Here is a 16,530-nt window from a genome sequence, read left to right as displayed (position 1 = left end):
GAGACTCCTAAATATATCTACAATGATATGGCAAAAAAATAGAGTTCACATAGTTAAGTATGTGACAAATCAAAAGTTAACACTCATTATTCCACATCATGGTAGGTGAAATGGTCAATATTTTATTAGGGATCTTAAACATTTTCTATAATATATTCTCAATCATAAGAATCGAAAACTTTATTTAAATAAATAATATATAAAAGTTATATAATGATCATTCAAATCAAAACTAAAATAGAAATGCATCTATATTGCAATACCCCAAAATATCTAACACAATAATAATTACCAATTTATGTTTAATTCACTATCTTGAATCAATAAAATGCTTCTCTTAGTATTTTTGTAAAATTCACCGATAATTTTATTACAAAAAGCTCTATTTTTTATTGAACTATAGTCAAAAGATTACAATTTCAATTACAATTAGAGCAATGTCATCATAGTTCAAGAAGTTAGATATTTCAAACAAAATACCTGAGAGCTTACAAATATCAAGGCAAGGGCCTTGGTGCAACAAAATGGGCACTCGGTCTTATAATAAATAAGTTTAGAGCTTTTACAATATCACATCCATGAGCCTTCGTGTTCCATTCACGAAATCCGCCTTTTAACCACTGGTTTGGAGGCACATCACCAAGTCTTGAAATGTTAGATAGAAATGAGTTATATGCCCAATAAAGATACATTTAATAAAACAATAGTGATTGGTAGCTCGAAAGACCCTTCCCCGAATCCCCCGAAATCAAAATGACGTCGTTTTCGTCGTTTTGATTTTTTTTTTTTTCTTCAGAAGAAGAAAATTAGAAGAAGGTAGAAGAAGAAGAAAAGGAAGAAGGAGGAGAAAGAAGAAGAACTGGAGGGGGCCAACAAAATCGGGCTGGAGGCGGAGGTGGGGGGCGGGGGCGGGGGGCGGAGGCGGAGGCGGAGGCAGAGGCAGAGGCAGGAGGCGGAGGTGGTGGCAGAGGCGGGGGCTGCGAGGCAGAGGCAGGAGGCGGAGGTGGTGGCAGAGGCGGGGGCTGCGAGGCAGAGGCGGAGGCGGGGGCTGCGAGGCAGAGGCGGAGGCGACGACAGGGCTGCGATGAGCTGCAACGAGGTGACGGCAGGCGACGATCGGGCAAGGCGACGGCGGCGCGGAGCTCCTCCTCTTCCCCTCTCTTTTTCTCTCTTTCTCTCTCTCTCTCTTCTAAATTTCGAGCTGTTCGGGGGAGGAAATTTCAGGAAAAAGATCATTTCTCTTAATAAAATATCTATATGGCACTACCATAACCATGAACAAACTTCAATTAACATGTTTATATGAAACAACAATAAATGCACCATTATTCAACTTAAATAATTTCCCAACACCAAGATGGTAAATACGTCATGAAATCTCTTGTAAGAGTCTCAATAATACATATCAATAGAATTATAACTTAAGAATATTTTCATATTCGTAGGCTATTAATACGGTGTTTAAGGCGATAGACACCATCATTCTTGTTTGAAACAAAATTTAAAATTTATGATCAAATTTATCATAATTAAAAAATTAAGAATCAAAATAACATACGCCTCCAACGCATTTGCCAAAAAAAATAAAATAATACCAACTTCAATGATTTTTGGTATAATATTTACTAAAAAAATAAGGGTAAACGATCAATAGATCCTAATAGTTGGACTTAACAAGTCCTATTGAAAATAAGTCTTAATAAAATTGTTGCTAAAAGTAGGGGTGAGCAGCGGATATACCGATCCGCCAAAACCGATCGAACCGAACCGATCTGCCGCATTTTGGACGGATGCGTGATGACGAGCGGATGGTTGCGGATTGATTTTCTCTAATCCGCCAATCTGGCGGACGGATGGCGGATTTGAGATTCCTTTGGCCGCAACCGAACCGCCAAACCGCGAGCACCTCTAGTAATTTATAACACTGTGTTTTTAGTTTGTTAAATATTCTGTTTGTGTTTTCAATTAAAAAAGAATTTAAATATTCTGTTAAAAAAAAGTTTTTAACTTGAATATCTTTTTTGAATTAAAAAAATAAACCTATTATTTATCTATATTTTTTAGTTTTTAAATCTATCTTTAAAAATAATAAATAGAAAATATGATATATGCTGGTTGATTTTTGTTTTAAAAAACAGATATAGATGTAATAAAACAGAGACATACAATCTCTACTATTACTATGTTCATGGTTTTTGTGGTTTGAATTGTTTTTATATTTTAAGAACCACAAATTGTAATACTTTATGTAGATGGGACATGCTGTGATTGTAGTATGTGGATGAGGCATGTAGTGATTGTGATATTCTAAAGTTTCAAACTTTATTGCTTTAGATAAGGCATGCAATGATTGTAATCACTATGCTTGGTTATCATTTTTCAAAAACACTTTTCAAAAAATTCTACTTTCTTATTTTTCGTGTTTTTTTTGTTTTTACTGAATTTTTTTAATATTTTGAGCAAATTTTTTAATTTTTAGAAATACCTAACATAAATATACCTAAAAAGTAAAAAAAAAATTGAAAAAAATCTTTTAAAAATTCACTAAATACCAAAAATACAAAAAAAAATAAAAATTCAGTACATTTTTTATATTTTTATGTATTTATTAATTTTTAAAAATATTTTTTCACAAATTTTTTACTTTTTAGATACATCTAAGTAAGGTGCATCTAAAAAAATAAAAAAAAAATGTTTAAAATTTTAAAAATATTCACTAAAAACAAAAAAACACGAAAACCAAAAAACTCAGTTTTCAAAAACTTAATTTAAAAAATTCAAACCAAACACACTGAATATTTTTTTAAGTCATTGATTGTAATATTTTATTTATTTTTTTTTTTTGAGGAAGTGCACAAGTTGAATTATATTGAAAATTTATAAAATTTTAAACCGCTAAACCAATTCGCATCCATTCGCCAAACCACCAATCCGTTCAATCCACATCCGTCAGATTGGCGAACGGATACGGATTGATTTTCTCCAATTCGCCAATTTGGCGGACGGATGGCGGATTGGAGGCTCTGTGGCCGCAACCGACCCGCACCCACTTCTAACTAAAAGTAATTTTTTTATGATAATTTTTTATATATGTCACTAAAAATTAATAATTAATGTCTTTTTTTTATCATTATTTTTATAAATTGTCATTCTAATTTATAATTAACGATTTTTTTATGACAATTTTTTTTTAAGAACGTCTTAGATAATAAATCCACTACACGTACGTACCAAAAAAATAAAGGGAAAAGAAAATGCCATTTTCGTTTCAAAACTTGAGAAAGGAGGAGGATTGATAGAGACAGAGATTGATAGCAAAGAAAGGGGCAAAGAGACTCATCTCAGGAGGAGGAAGCAAAATGGATGAGTTCGAATTTCAACGCATTCTCAATCTCTTCCCAGTCGTTCGTCCCCGCGATTATCATGTCTCTCTCTCTCTCTCTCTCTCTATTATCGCCCTTTGATTACGTTTTTCTTCACAGTTCCATCCTTAATTCTCTGTTTTGTGTTCCGGTTTTGACTGCTCTTATTTAGTAGTTTATAACTAGTTGGAGTAAAAGTTTCTTGATCTTCTTGTTATATGTATTCGTGCTATTGTGTGTGTGTGTGTGTGTGTGGTTTTTAATTTTTTAATTTTTTTTAACTGATAGATGGATACAGATTGAGTTGTGATCTTTTTAAGCTATAGTATCACAGGTGATGAGTAATTATATTTGGTTGATTTGGTTGGTTAGTTGAGCTTGCTTTGCATGAATTAGAAAAAGATCTTTACTTTAATAATAAAAATAAAATAAAAATAGTTAGAGGTATTTGCTCTTCCATGTTTATCATCATAAAATATATAGGAGCAGAAAATTTAATAGGTTTTCTTAGCTTGATTTAACTTAAGACTTGTGCTGCACCTGGGTAAGAAAAATTTCGTGCAAAATGGATGCGTACGTTTCAATTTACATTTTGGAATGCATGTTCAGATACATGGTATGCTTTCATTCCAATAAACTAAATTTTGCAGGAAAAATAATAAAACACTAAACTCACCTAGGATGATAAATTTCAAAATTATGTCAAGAGTCTTTTGCATCTTGGGAATATTATGTTTGATCCATTATTTTACTTTAAGGAAAAAAAAGAAACAAAAAAAAAGTCATTGCCATGACTTAAATTATCTATGCATATTCATCTATGTGATTTGATAAGTTGTCCCTTTTATCTTGTCTTCGTAGTGTAGCCTAGGTTACCATGTCATCATCTAGGTGGCATTATGTTCTGTTTTACTTTTTAGTATTATGTAATTATTCTTATCAATTTTACACTTTTATGAATTGAGAACAGATTGGCAATTCAAGATCTTTGATTAGTTTGTGCTTGACAAGTTTCAACTTTCTCAATCTATAATCCATTGCGATACCGTGCATAACTCATCTTCATAGAGATGACAACAGGTTGAATTTGGGACAGAACGCCCCCTATCCTAACCCCACCCCACCATAAAGAACTCTAGCCCTAAACCTTCAGCAACCCTTCCCAAACCCTCCCTTGATTAAGTTGTAAAAATCTCTGCCACGCCCCAATGTCTTTCATATACATAGGACATGTATGTATATGTAGGTATGTGTTTTTTATTTTATTTTATTGTGTACGTATATCAAACATATGTATACATGAAACCCCAAAAGTTTAAAAGATTTGAAGAAATTCACTTGACTGACCAAAGAAATCTAAAAGATACTAGGGCAATGATGGTAATGAGAGGCTATGAAGACAATGCCCATGAAGCCCACTGCCATGACGATGCAGAGGAAGTTGACAAACACAACACAATTAGGGAAGTCCATGATAATGGCCACTAATGGGAAGGCAAGAGCGTTCCCACTTATTGTGATGAAAATATCCACAATTATGCATGTGTGTGTTTATGTTAAAGAGAAAGAGGAAAGCAAAGAAAACAAAAAGAGAGAGATGATGGTGGCCACTGACAAATATCAATGAAACCCTAATTGACTAACATTTAAATGAGGGTATTCAAAAAGATGTAGAGAATTATTGCGGACATTCTTGTAAAATAACTATCTAATCAGAGTGGGGTGAGACAAGGACACCATACACCACATTCTAGGCCCGACTTGAACCCTACTCAGGTTTGTCGTTAATGTTTTTTATTTCAATCACAAATGGCCTGGTAGGGGCTAGACTTGAACCTGACTACTTTGCAGATTTAATGTTTTGGCCGGAAGTTTTTCCACTTTAGCTATGCGATTTAACAAGACTGGAAGGTCTTACTTGTCACTTCATTTACACTTTTATGATTATTGCATTGAGTATGAGGAAATAAATTACTATGGTTAATAAGAGCAAGAGTTGAGAACCTGAACTTTGGTGGATTCACTTAGTGTGGCTCTGGCATTTAGTGGTCACATGCTTTTAATTGATTTCCGTGACTTTGGAGGCAAAAAAAAGGGCAAATGCATTGTGGCATTGTGTTGAATTTGCAATCTTTTGGGTTATTTGGCTGGAAAGGAATGCAAGAATTTTTTAAGCCAAATTTGTTGATGCAAATTCATTGTGGGATGGAGTGTGTCTCTTGGCATTGTTTTGGGCTTCCATTTCGAGTACTGGTGGGGTCTTGCTTTTATTGATTTCTAGAGATTGGAAGTCGGTTTGCGACGCATAGTTTTGTTGTTTGACTCGTTTGAGTTTTTTGTCACCTTCGTTGTCCTCTTTTGTATCTTATTTCTTTTTCAATCAAATCTTTTTGTTGCCGACCAGAAAAACAGAACCTGAACTTTCAAAATCTCTTGATTTCCGTCTGATTGTTTTTGTAAACTGTCATGTTAAGTTCTTTATCATTCATCATATTCTTCATACATTTTAGTATCATCTTCTCTGGTTATGCCTTCCCCTACCTTAAAGTTTGCTTCTGTATTTCTTCTCTCTTACCTTCACCAATCCGCATTAATCATCATGACTGCCTTTCTTTTGGTCAACTCCTTAGATTACAAAAATGACCATTCTTTCATTTCTTTATTTTTTATTTTTTATTTTCTCTCTTTTCTAATGAGATTATTGTGGCTAATTTAGCAATATTTATTTTTCAGTGAGTCCTATCTAAAATTCTCTCTTCTTTTTATTTCCTAATTTTTGCAGCATTTTAACTAGTAAGGATATGAAATCAATGCTTTTCCTTGTCACTTCTAGCCATCTGTTCTTGGGTTTCCATTGTACTTATTCTTCCGTTGACTTAACGTGGTTTAAAGATTTTTTGGCAGTTTTTTGATGTTTGTTGTTACATGCACAACAATGGTCAGTTGCCTCTATTTATCAAAATAATAATAATGATCAGTTGCTGCTGCATTATAGTCCTTACTAGTTGCAAAAATATGTCTTGATACATGAACATTTTATCACCATTTTTTTTTTCAACATTCTCATTTATTGTTGAGGATTGGTGTCTTACATGCTTGCAAACTATTTTGGAGTATTCAATTTCCTTTGGATGTCAAACAATTATACTTACTGGAATGTGTTTAGCAAAATGCACTTGCTAAAACATAACATGCTTCCTTTTCTTTCCTCTTTCCTGTTGTAATGTTTTTTCCATCAATAAAACATTACTTGTTTTTTGAAAGAAAGGAGTCCAATAGCTGGAAGCATATGTACCCAGGAAAAAAATCTAAAGAGAACATCTAAGCAACATTGTTTAATGTATGATGGCTTAGCTTGAAATCTATCGCAAACTTGGGTACGCGTATGTAAACAAATTATATTTTATATGATATGTAAAACGGTTGTTTCTCCATGTTATAATAAGCTAAAGCATTAGCCGTTATTAAATTTGAGTTTTTTCTTCTTCCATTATCATACATAATGAATTGGCTTGTAGAATATGGATATGCCAAGTACTTGGGTCAAATAGATATTCCAAACCCAATACCCATGACATGAGTATGGAGTCCATTCCTGGAGTCCATTTAACAAGTGAGGTGAGAACATAACTTCAGGAAGTTATCCCAGAGAATAAGACTGATGAACTTTGGAAAACTAATGGTACTATGACATATGCTCCTTACACCAAGTCTTTGGAATTTACTATCTTTTATATCCACAATTACTGTTGTCATAATCAGATCATTTATAATCCATCAATAGAAAACTAGATAGCAAAGAAGTTGACAAATGGAAAATAAATAAATAAATAAACCCAGGCAGTTGTACTAAAAATAGTTTATATGTTGCTGAAAATTCGATGCAATTTTGGACAAAATTATGGGTTCTTTAGATTGAATCTAGATCTAGATGCGCTCAAGGGGTTTCAAACTTCAAAGCAAGTGTCAAAACACCTTTTCCAAATCATTTGGACCTTATATGCTCTGTTCAAATTTTCAAACAATGAAAGATATTTTATAAAACTTTTCAACAATGAAAATTGATGTAGATGAACTTGTAAGCTTTGGAAAATATGGAGTAGGGATTGTTCTAGTTTGTATCCGTGCAAGAGCCAGCCCTTTTCAAAGTTTTCAAGATTTGAGCTATTCTTAGTTTTCATCATCAGATGGCATTCCCGGATGGTGCCTAAGTCCTTGAGCTGATCAAAATGGGGTTTCTATAGACACTTGTTGAGATTAGAAATGTCAAACTTTCTGAAATGATTCAAAATAAAAATAAAATGTAATTTTTTTATGGAACCTTCTTGATGTTTAGAACTCTAAAATAGCTTTATCTCTTAAGAAATTCACTGGAAAAGAATTTTTGAAGAATTAATGAAAATGTTTCTTTGATGGTTGTGGTTTATAATATTAGTTGTGCATAGGCATACAAATTTTGTACCATAATTTGTTGTTAATATTTGTTACTGTCTGCTGTTTCCAACATGTGTTTTTACAATTTTAGGTTGACTCGGCATCATCAAGTCAATCAACTGCTCAATCAGCACATAATGACATGGTATTGCTTTACTATTCTTTACAACTTTGTTACATTTTAACATATAACCTTGTCGCAATAACTAAAGGAATGGCAGGGTACATGGGGTGGAGCGGATGTAAAGGAAATCCCAATTCAAGGAACTGGACCGCATGGTATCGTTTCATTCTAAACAAGTTTAGTGTCATTTAGTCTCTTGCTAACCAGATTTGTAGTTGTAGTAGTTTTATGATGAGATTTAAGCACCCTTTCGCATCTGGAAATGATTAATGTGATTCATTGTTAATTCAGTTTGGTTGATAAACTTTTGCAAAGTGGTGATAGAAAAAAACTTTTCACAAAGTTGTCACATTTCTTGTTTGATAAATCTTGTTAGTTGTTGGGAGCTCCCTTGATTAAGTGGAGCAGAGATTGTACATATATACATAAATGTTTTCTTTTAACTGATCTCTGATCCTGAGGAAACCCTGGTGTAACTGATAATTCTTGGAGTCAATACCTATATAACTCACTGGAATAATTGAAACCTGGTCTTCCTCTTAGTTTGCTTTGTCTTTAGCCCACCTTTCGCTTTCTCTCTAACAAAATCATTTCACTTGTTCTTGTTTACCTGGTGGCATTTCAAAATTCTGGGATGCTTGCGTGCATTACATTTCTTTCTATTTTCACTTAGTTGATGAAATCAAAATTACACGTGTTGCATGGATGTGTCCTTGCAGATGCATTTTGGAGGAAATTAAGGATGGCTGCAGAAAAGAAGGTAAGAATGCTTGTTGTGTTCATACTTTATGAACACAAAATATTCACTGCATGATAATTAATTTTAACATCAAAATATGTGTCTTGGGAAGTTCCTCCAGTTGATATTAAGAATATGCTTGGATTTCCAATGACATCATGTGAATGGAATCATTCGACTGCCTTGTATGGTGTATGAAACAAGTACATTTTGTTAGGTTATCAGAAATTTAAGCTGTGTTACTTTTTGTATGCCTAACTAATGTGGCTCATCTTAAGGATAAAAATAATTGATTGCTGTCAAATGGTATAGGAAACAAGATGGACTATGAGTGACATTGGTGACACCAGCATCAAACAATAATGGTGTAAAGAAGATTTACTCTTTTATGATTTCCATCAATTCTCTCTGGTTCAGAGTAACACTCCTCAAGATTATAGTACTGAAACAAATTAGTATCGAAGTAAGCAAAATTCGTCCTCAATAGTATGAGTGGCATTGGTGATTGGATGATTCTGCCAATGAACAAGATACCTCCAAAATGCCATCATGCAAAGAAGCAACACTTTGAGCCTTAAGAACACCATTATTCCGATCCTTAAGCTGCTATGTAAGTGGCAAATGATGGGGAATAGTTATTAGAACTGAAGTAGAAGGAACACCACCTATAGGTCAACTTTTTGGCAGATTGGGATGCTCAGCAAGAAATAAATCTTCAACAGTGAGAACATGACTAGTAGTCATATATGAAAGTAAGCAAAGTACATATGCATTATGATATGATAGGTCCAGTTTGGCTTGAGCCTAAAGTTTTGTGAAGGAAGTTTTTTGATAACGCTCAAGGCATACACGAACCAGAACATAGTCTCCTTCATTAGAATCTAATTTCCTATGATGTATGTGGGTATCTATATCGTGCTTGGCACGTGGCGAGCCCTATGGGTGTCACGGCATCGTCATCGCACATCCACGTGGCAAAGCCCTAAGGTGCCACGATGAGTTGGGGTTGTATGCCTAGTCTAAGCGGGGGCATGCACACCACCAAGTATGAAAACAGGACTATAGCTCACCTAGAGCTCTCCATGGCCCTTCATGACTCATAAGAAATATATTCTCTACCCACTCACCTCAGCTCCATAGCAACATAGTTAGACCTTTGGCTCACCTATGTTCGCTTGGTTGCTCAGGATGACCCCTTGGCTCACCCATGTACTCACCCCTTTGGTTGCCTAGGTTGGGAGCAAGACCTAGGCACTCCCGCTTGGGATCATTCGAGGATTGTGGATTGGAGGCTAAGAACTTGGGGTCGTCAAGGTCATGTAGCTGTCTCCCTGCAATGGCAGCTCCTCCTTGACTTGGCCTAGAGAAAAGGATGTTGACCGTACACTTATATCTGTTGCACATATGATACGGCTCTCAAGATATCATACCTAAACCTGCGGCTCTTGTGATGCAGACTTCCCAAGGACCTGAATTATAGGACACATCTAGTAGGGCTGATATCACCTTCCTGTCGTGTTGAGGAGAACCTGTCACCTGTTTTGAGGTTGCTTGGGCTCCAATACTCCTGGAGTCTATATAACAGCATCATAAGTGCAGCCACAGTCATAACAAGAGCAACAAGAATCATAGCAACAACATAAAAAGTATTCAAGGTCTCTCACTGCCACCCCTTTGCTCTCTAAGCCTGCCTTGGTCTTCTCCTCTTCCTCCTCTAGTGATCTCAGGCCATTAATGTGCCCACCATCTTCCCAGAGGTCAACGACCGATCGCCTCTAACTTCCCTCATCCACAATGTACATCGACAAGAAGTTTATTATTCTCATTACTAACAATTTTTCACCTAGTATTAGCGTATAGCTCACAGTCAACATTAAATCGTGTCACTTAATTCCTTGACTAACCTGGGCATCACCCACTCAACTCTAAAAACAAGCACATTTAACCAAGTCCAAATCATAATTCCAAGTTTTAAGTTACTCAGCTCCATCCCTCAAGTACTTTAATTCTTCTATTCAAGTGATCCTACACAACCAATATACACATCACATCAAACATAAAGGAATTGCATTAGTATTATTTAATTGGGATATTAGTCCATTCTAGGTCTTATAATAGGCATGTTGGTGAAAGAGTCTTCATCTTAGACCCTCAAAGTGACTAAACAAACTGGTGTTTGAAAATAAGGGGAAAAATAGTAGAACAGTGATCCCTGCTCAAGTGACGAGTTGAGTGCACGGTGCTCAAATTCCAGTAGCCATAGCCTGATAAACATGGGATATTTGCTTGAGCGTTGAGATAATCTAGGCTATTTCTGGGATTCCATTGTCTGGCTTCCAATACACGGGGATGTGTGCTCTTGAAATGGGCACCTAGCCTCAGTTCTAAGGTTTTGTTTTTTGAAGGTCCAAACCATGTCCTTTCTTAGGTCCCTTCAAAGGTCTCAACATGTTCTTGTCACAATTTAATAGTCTCAAACAAGAACATCAAATTCTTTAACAGATACCAAATTAGGGCTTCCCACAACAAAACTATGCATTTTATGATGCTTCAACATACACAAGCGTAAAATTTCATTTTCGTCAATTATTCCTTTTGATTCATGATAAAACGGGTTCTTTTCTGAGTTAAGTGGAGAATATAAGCTCAAAATGAAATTTTTTACCTTGAGTTCAATTCTTATACAAGCCTCACCCGATGTCCTCCATTTTCTTCCCTTTTCTCTCTTCTTTCCTTCACTTCCTGTCTATACAAACGTGAAATTTCTAGCACATGCAACCCTCTTATCTCTTCCTTTTTTTCTTTTTTTCATATTTTTCACGAATTATTCAAGCAAATTATGCATATATATGAAAACAACTGGCACAACTACAATTTATAGAAGAATTAAACAAGTAGGAGGTGTTATTTATACACTAGGACACCCCAACAAAATGATGCATCTTTGTGAACTAATTATCATGCTTAACCTTAATTAATTCAAGCTTATTTCTACTTATGTACAATTGACACACTTAAGGCTTGAAGATAATTAACATTAAATCATGTCACTTGAGCACCTTGATTAAGATAAATTATGATGACATTAGGCTAATAAAGGATACTCTAATTAAGAAGTCTCTATCGAACATGCAAGCAGCAGTATGCTGCCAATATATTCTCTTATTAGAGTCACAATTTATGGTGGAATAGTACAAAATCACATTAATAGCAAATATAAAACATGCTCAACTGTGAAGCACTCAAATGGCATAAGATTATTACATGTAGGTCCTTTCCATACCGAAGTATCCTTCACCCCTAACTGCATGGGGCTCTTCTGAGGTGTCCCGAAAAATGCCTCCACAGACACCTCTCTGACAAATGCCCATGTGTTTTCACATTGTTCCATCATCAAATTTGTGTATAGATTGATCACTATGTTCATGGAAATTATAAATGTAATTATATATGGTAACTTTTATATTTGCTTATATTTGCTTTCAAGTTAACCATCCTTGACAATAACATTACATAAAACTACATGGTGTTGAACATAAGCATCTATAAGCTATTTGCCTGTAAAATCATAGGAAAACTTATAGCATCCAAATCTTCCTATACATGTTTTAATTAGCTTTTCTAATACTTTCATTAATAAAATTTCTGGTTAAGGTTTAAGTTTCATTTTTTTTCATTTCTTTGGAGATATGTTTACAACAAAACATGATAATAGCACATACACGTTCAATATTCGTAAATTCATAATGAATAACCAATCAATATAACTAAATTAGTTTGATTGTTTTCAAGTGAGGGGAGAGTCAAGTGACTAAGGTAACTTGGAGACCCGTGAAATCACATTTCTCTGAATTTCTGGAAATTAATCAATCAGTGGTTTTTTATTTTGTTGTTACATAGGGATATGTCATTTATCTTTTCTTTTTTTGTTCTCCCATTCCCTTTCTCGCTTTGCTTCTAAAAATGTTGTCAGCAACAGATGAAAAATGTAGTGAACGAAAATATTAAGAGATGGGGAAAACAACTAAATTTTGGTGCACTTGTTACAGGTGGGCGCAGCAGAGGCTGAAAAATTTTGCAAGGCTTTTCAAATAATTCACAGGCAACTTGTATGCAATTGTAGTATTTAAGAATCATAATGTAGCCCTTTGTTAAACATTATTTGACTTTTCTCATGAACTGATTTCTTTTTTTTTTCTTCTTGTCTATTAAACGATCATGTAGGTTTATGAAGAATTGAGTTTAGCTGCTGCCAGTAGTATTTTGAGCTCATCACAGAGTTCTGAGGAAGAATAGTTTCTTGCAGTTCAATCATTTATGCTATAAATAATCTGGTTTTGTTGGGTTGCGATGACTCTAAAATGTTGGATGGCTCCAACTCTTACCTTCGCTTGGTACGCTGATTGTGATCTCAAAGTGCTCTTTGCATCTGTAGTTTGTTGGCAGACTCTTTATGTTGATTGATCTGTTGTTTATTTTACTCAGAGGGGGATTGATCTGTTGTCGTGTCGAAATTCTGGTAAGAGGTAGCAATTGAGATGTTCACTTAAAATGTCTCTTGAAAATGAAAATAGAATGGTGTGAATCTGACTGAATCCATGTTTTTTTTTTTTTTTTTTTTTTTTTGGGGGGGGGGGGGGGGGGAGGGGTTTATTATTATCTTACTAAAAGGATATGAATTTATTTAAGTAGTATAGTTTTTGACCGCAAAAAATTGTGTCTTTTTACGTAGTCAACTCCACCTGATTGCAAGTTTGGTTTATATTTTCTTACCAATTTGCAGCGCTTGTTTTTTTGGGATACAAATGTAATTCAAGGATGCAACGTGTATTGGTGTGTTTAGTGTAACTTATTGTAAGAAAAATTAATAATCAGTAAATAAAATTTAAAAGCTCTCATTCTCTAAATTTTAGATAATCAATTTATTTAAGTTATTTTTACCTAATTAGCGGTAAACAGAAGTTGGACCAAGCAATTTGGACACTCTAAAATTTATATATATATAATAATAATAATAATAAAGTTTCAAAGACTTGGAAGCCATGTGAGAGGCAGAGAGAGAACTAGTATATTGTCTCATCCAAGGAATGCGGGTTGTTTGGTTATTGTTTATATTGAAGCTACTAGTAATAAGACCCTTTTAGTTTAGTTAAAATGGAGGATGGGCTTTGTAGATGTATATTTAGGAATTAAGATTTTTAGAACATCGGTTGGTATTATATTTTTTCAGTCTCATTATTTTGATAAGAGTCATAAGAAATATAATTAAGATACAAGTGTGTTAAAAACTTTGGTAGATTTCAATCTCTATTTGACCAAGAATAATGGAATGTTCTCAGATCATACGAAATCTAACTATCTGATAAGGCCCGCTTAACATACCCAATTAGCATGCTAAGTAGATACATAAGTAATCTCAGTGCCTATCTTTAGAAGGCGATTGTGTGAGTACTAAGGTACTTAACGGTATAATCGAGATTATAGGTGGCATTACACTTGATATCCAGTTGTACCAAGAGGCGCGCCTACTGGATATATTGTCCATCAGTGGACTTGTTTTCACTTTTGGAGGTGTAACTGTGTCTTAGAAATCTTCTAAGAAGATGTGTATCACGAGGTCAATGATGGAATCAGAGTTCAGTGCTTCAAATAAAGCTATTGGAGAAGCTAAATGGCTCTGTTGTTTTTATTGAGGATATTCCACATTAATCGAAACTTGTGCTAGCAATTTTGTATACTTTGCGGCAACCAATTAAGTATTGGTAGGGCACAGAGTAATAAGTATAATGGAAGGTCTAAACATTTTCGTTGATGATATAATTTCATACAACAACTACTCTCGTGTGTTGTCACTATAGACTATGTACAGTCTAAGGACAATATTACGAATTCGTTAACCAAAATGTTAAATCGAGAATTAGTAAGAAGTCGTTAAGGGCAATGTGACTGAGGCCTTTTGCGAGAATGTTACTTGAATGAAAAACCCAACCTAGTTGATTGGAGATCTCAAAATCTAGGTTCAAATGGACAACCTAATTGTGTGTAACAACTGAGTCACTGTGGAGGTAAATCCCCATGCTCATTCCTGTATATAGTGATAGCCTGTAGGGTGGAAGGTTAAGCTGATGCTTTTAATGATCTGTATGTATTGATGAGTCAAGCATGGTATAGCGAGATACCTTAAAAAAAGGTCACCTATGTGAGTACGAAGTGGGGTTGCTTCTTTAAAAATTGACAAGGTCAAACTTTTTAAAAACATTCACTGAACCAGACGAGTGTTCCAGGGTCAAACAGGACACAACAGTGAGAACAGAATTATGGTAGGAGAATTCATGTGTGAGGTCTATTGTCTTGGTTTACACAAACAACAGAACAACTCAAGATATCATGTTGACTAGTCAGCTAGTAAATTCGACAAACTTTCACTAGGACAAGTTGAACGCCAAAAGCTACCTTATCCAATATACGGATTTTTTGTGGTACTATCTTGTCGAGTCTTTGTTGTCTCTTATTCTTTCTTTATTCGGCCAATTTTATTTATGTAGGTGATTGTTAGAAAACTATAATTTTTCAACAACTTTAATGTGAAATTAAAGTGAGAAACAACCGCCGGTTAAGGTGGGTCTAAGTGGCTTTGTATTCTCTTAAGTGAGAAGGTTACAATACAAAAATAATGAACTGAAACCATTAGATTGTGAATGAGAATTGTCTTATAAAGTAGGCATCAATAAAAATAGGGTTTAGATTTGGATTTAGTCTTAGTTTAAACTAGGTCTAGGCTTGTACTTGTGTTTGTACATGTGCTGGGTTTGGTCATGGACCTAGTCTTAAGTATGGGTTACGCTGTATTGTGTTGGATTTAGCTTGTTTATATGTTTGAGATTGGGCTTGGATCGGGTTGTGACCTAACATCTTTGTCTATTTTGCGATCCATTTGTTTGAATTATTCAAACATCATTATATACATATTTATTTGTATATATTAAGCACATGGGAGTTTTAGATTTTTATGACTCTCATTTTTTTATAATGGAATTGATGACCATATTAGTGGCTATGAGTTTTTAACCTTTGTAACTCTTGGCTTGGCTAGAGTTGATGACATTTGATGGCAATTTGATGACCCTATTGATGTTAACTTTCGGCTAAGGCTCTCGCCTACGAGTATAAATAGAGGTTTTTCCCCTTCAACTTAGAAAAAAAAAAAAAAAAAAAGGTTCAGAGAAGATTTTTTGAAATGGAGAATTTGTGATTTCTTTTTGTGAAAAAGTTGGAGATGTGTTTACACCAAAGGAAAATTCAAAAGTTTTTTTCCCTATCTTTTTTTAGCTAGCCCCTTCTTTAGTTCTTCTTAGAGAGAGAATGCTGACCTTTAGGTGTCTTTTGGGAAGTGGGTTGACTTTTTTGTTTTTTGACTTTTTTAGCTAGTTTAGCTTGGGGCTAAAAGGCCTAGTTTGGGAAGGACTTTCGGCTTTTTAAACTTTTTTGTAAGAGAAAGAATGTAATGATTATTGGTTGGATGTGATATTTTGTCTTATTAAGCTAAAAAGCCTATTTTATTTTTTGTGGCTAAAATAGCCAAAAAAGCCCCAACCAAGGCTTCCCAAACGAAGCCTTAGAGCTACTCCTACAGTAGCTGGTTTCAACTGTCGTATCCTGAGAGACAGACGCCGATGTTCCTCCAGAACCCATTGACAAGGTGACGAATCTATTTTAAGAAAACTGTGTAAACTAGAGATTTTGATTTGCTTCTTTTTCACAATTGTTAAAATTTTGATTCCACCGTGTGCTTGATCATATGCTCAAATGAGAAATTCATCAATAAAATTAGTTCCGATTGGACAATTTATCATTAATAGTTGGTATTTTTT

The 16,530-nt window shown here is 34.6% G+C and overlaps 1 protein-coding gene across 1 annotated transcript; it reads left to right on the top strand.

The window, feature by feature from the left end:
• The first annotated feature begins 3,192 nt into the window (after nt 1-3,192).
• On the top strand, nt 3,193-13,259 carry LOC114322388 (uncharacterized). Its single transcript, XM_028269678.2, has 6 exons — nt 3,193-3,425; nt 7,888-7,941; nt 8,018-8,075; nt 8,640-8,680; nt 12,709-12,768; nt 12,884-13,259. Exons 1-6 carry the CDS (start codon nt 3,360-3,362, stop codon nt 12,953-12,955), a joined length of 351 nt encoding a protein of 116 aa, XP_028125479.1. The 5' UTR covers nt 3,193-3,359; the 3' UTR covers nt 12,956-13,259.
• The last annotated feature ends 3,271 nt before the right edge of the window (nt 13,260-16,530 follow it).

The sequence above is a fragment of the Camellia sinensis genome, unplaced genomic scaffold (assembly GCF_055761805.1).
Source record: "Camellia sinensis isolate YWXY unplaced genomic scaffold, ASM5576180v1 Unanchor1, whole genome shotgun sequence".
NCBI classification, from domain to species: Eukaryota; Viridiplantae; Streptophyta; class Magnoliopsida; order Ericales; family Theaceae; genus Camellia; species Camellia sinensis.
The sequence above is the reverse complement of the archived record's forward strand: the minus strand, read 5'-3'. Positions and strand labels throughout refer to the sequence as shown.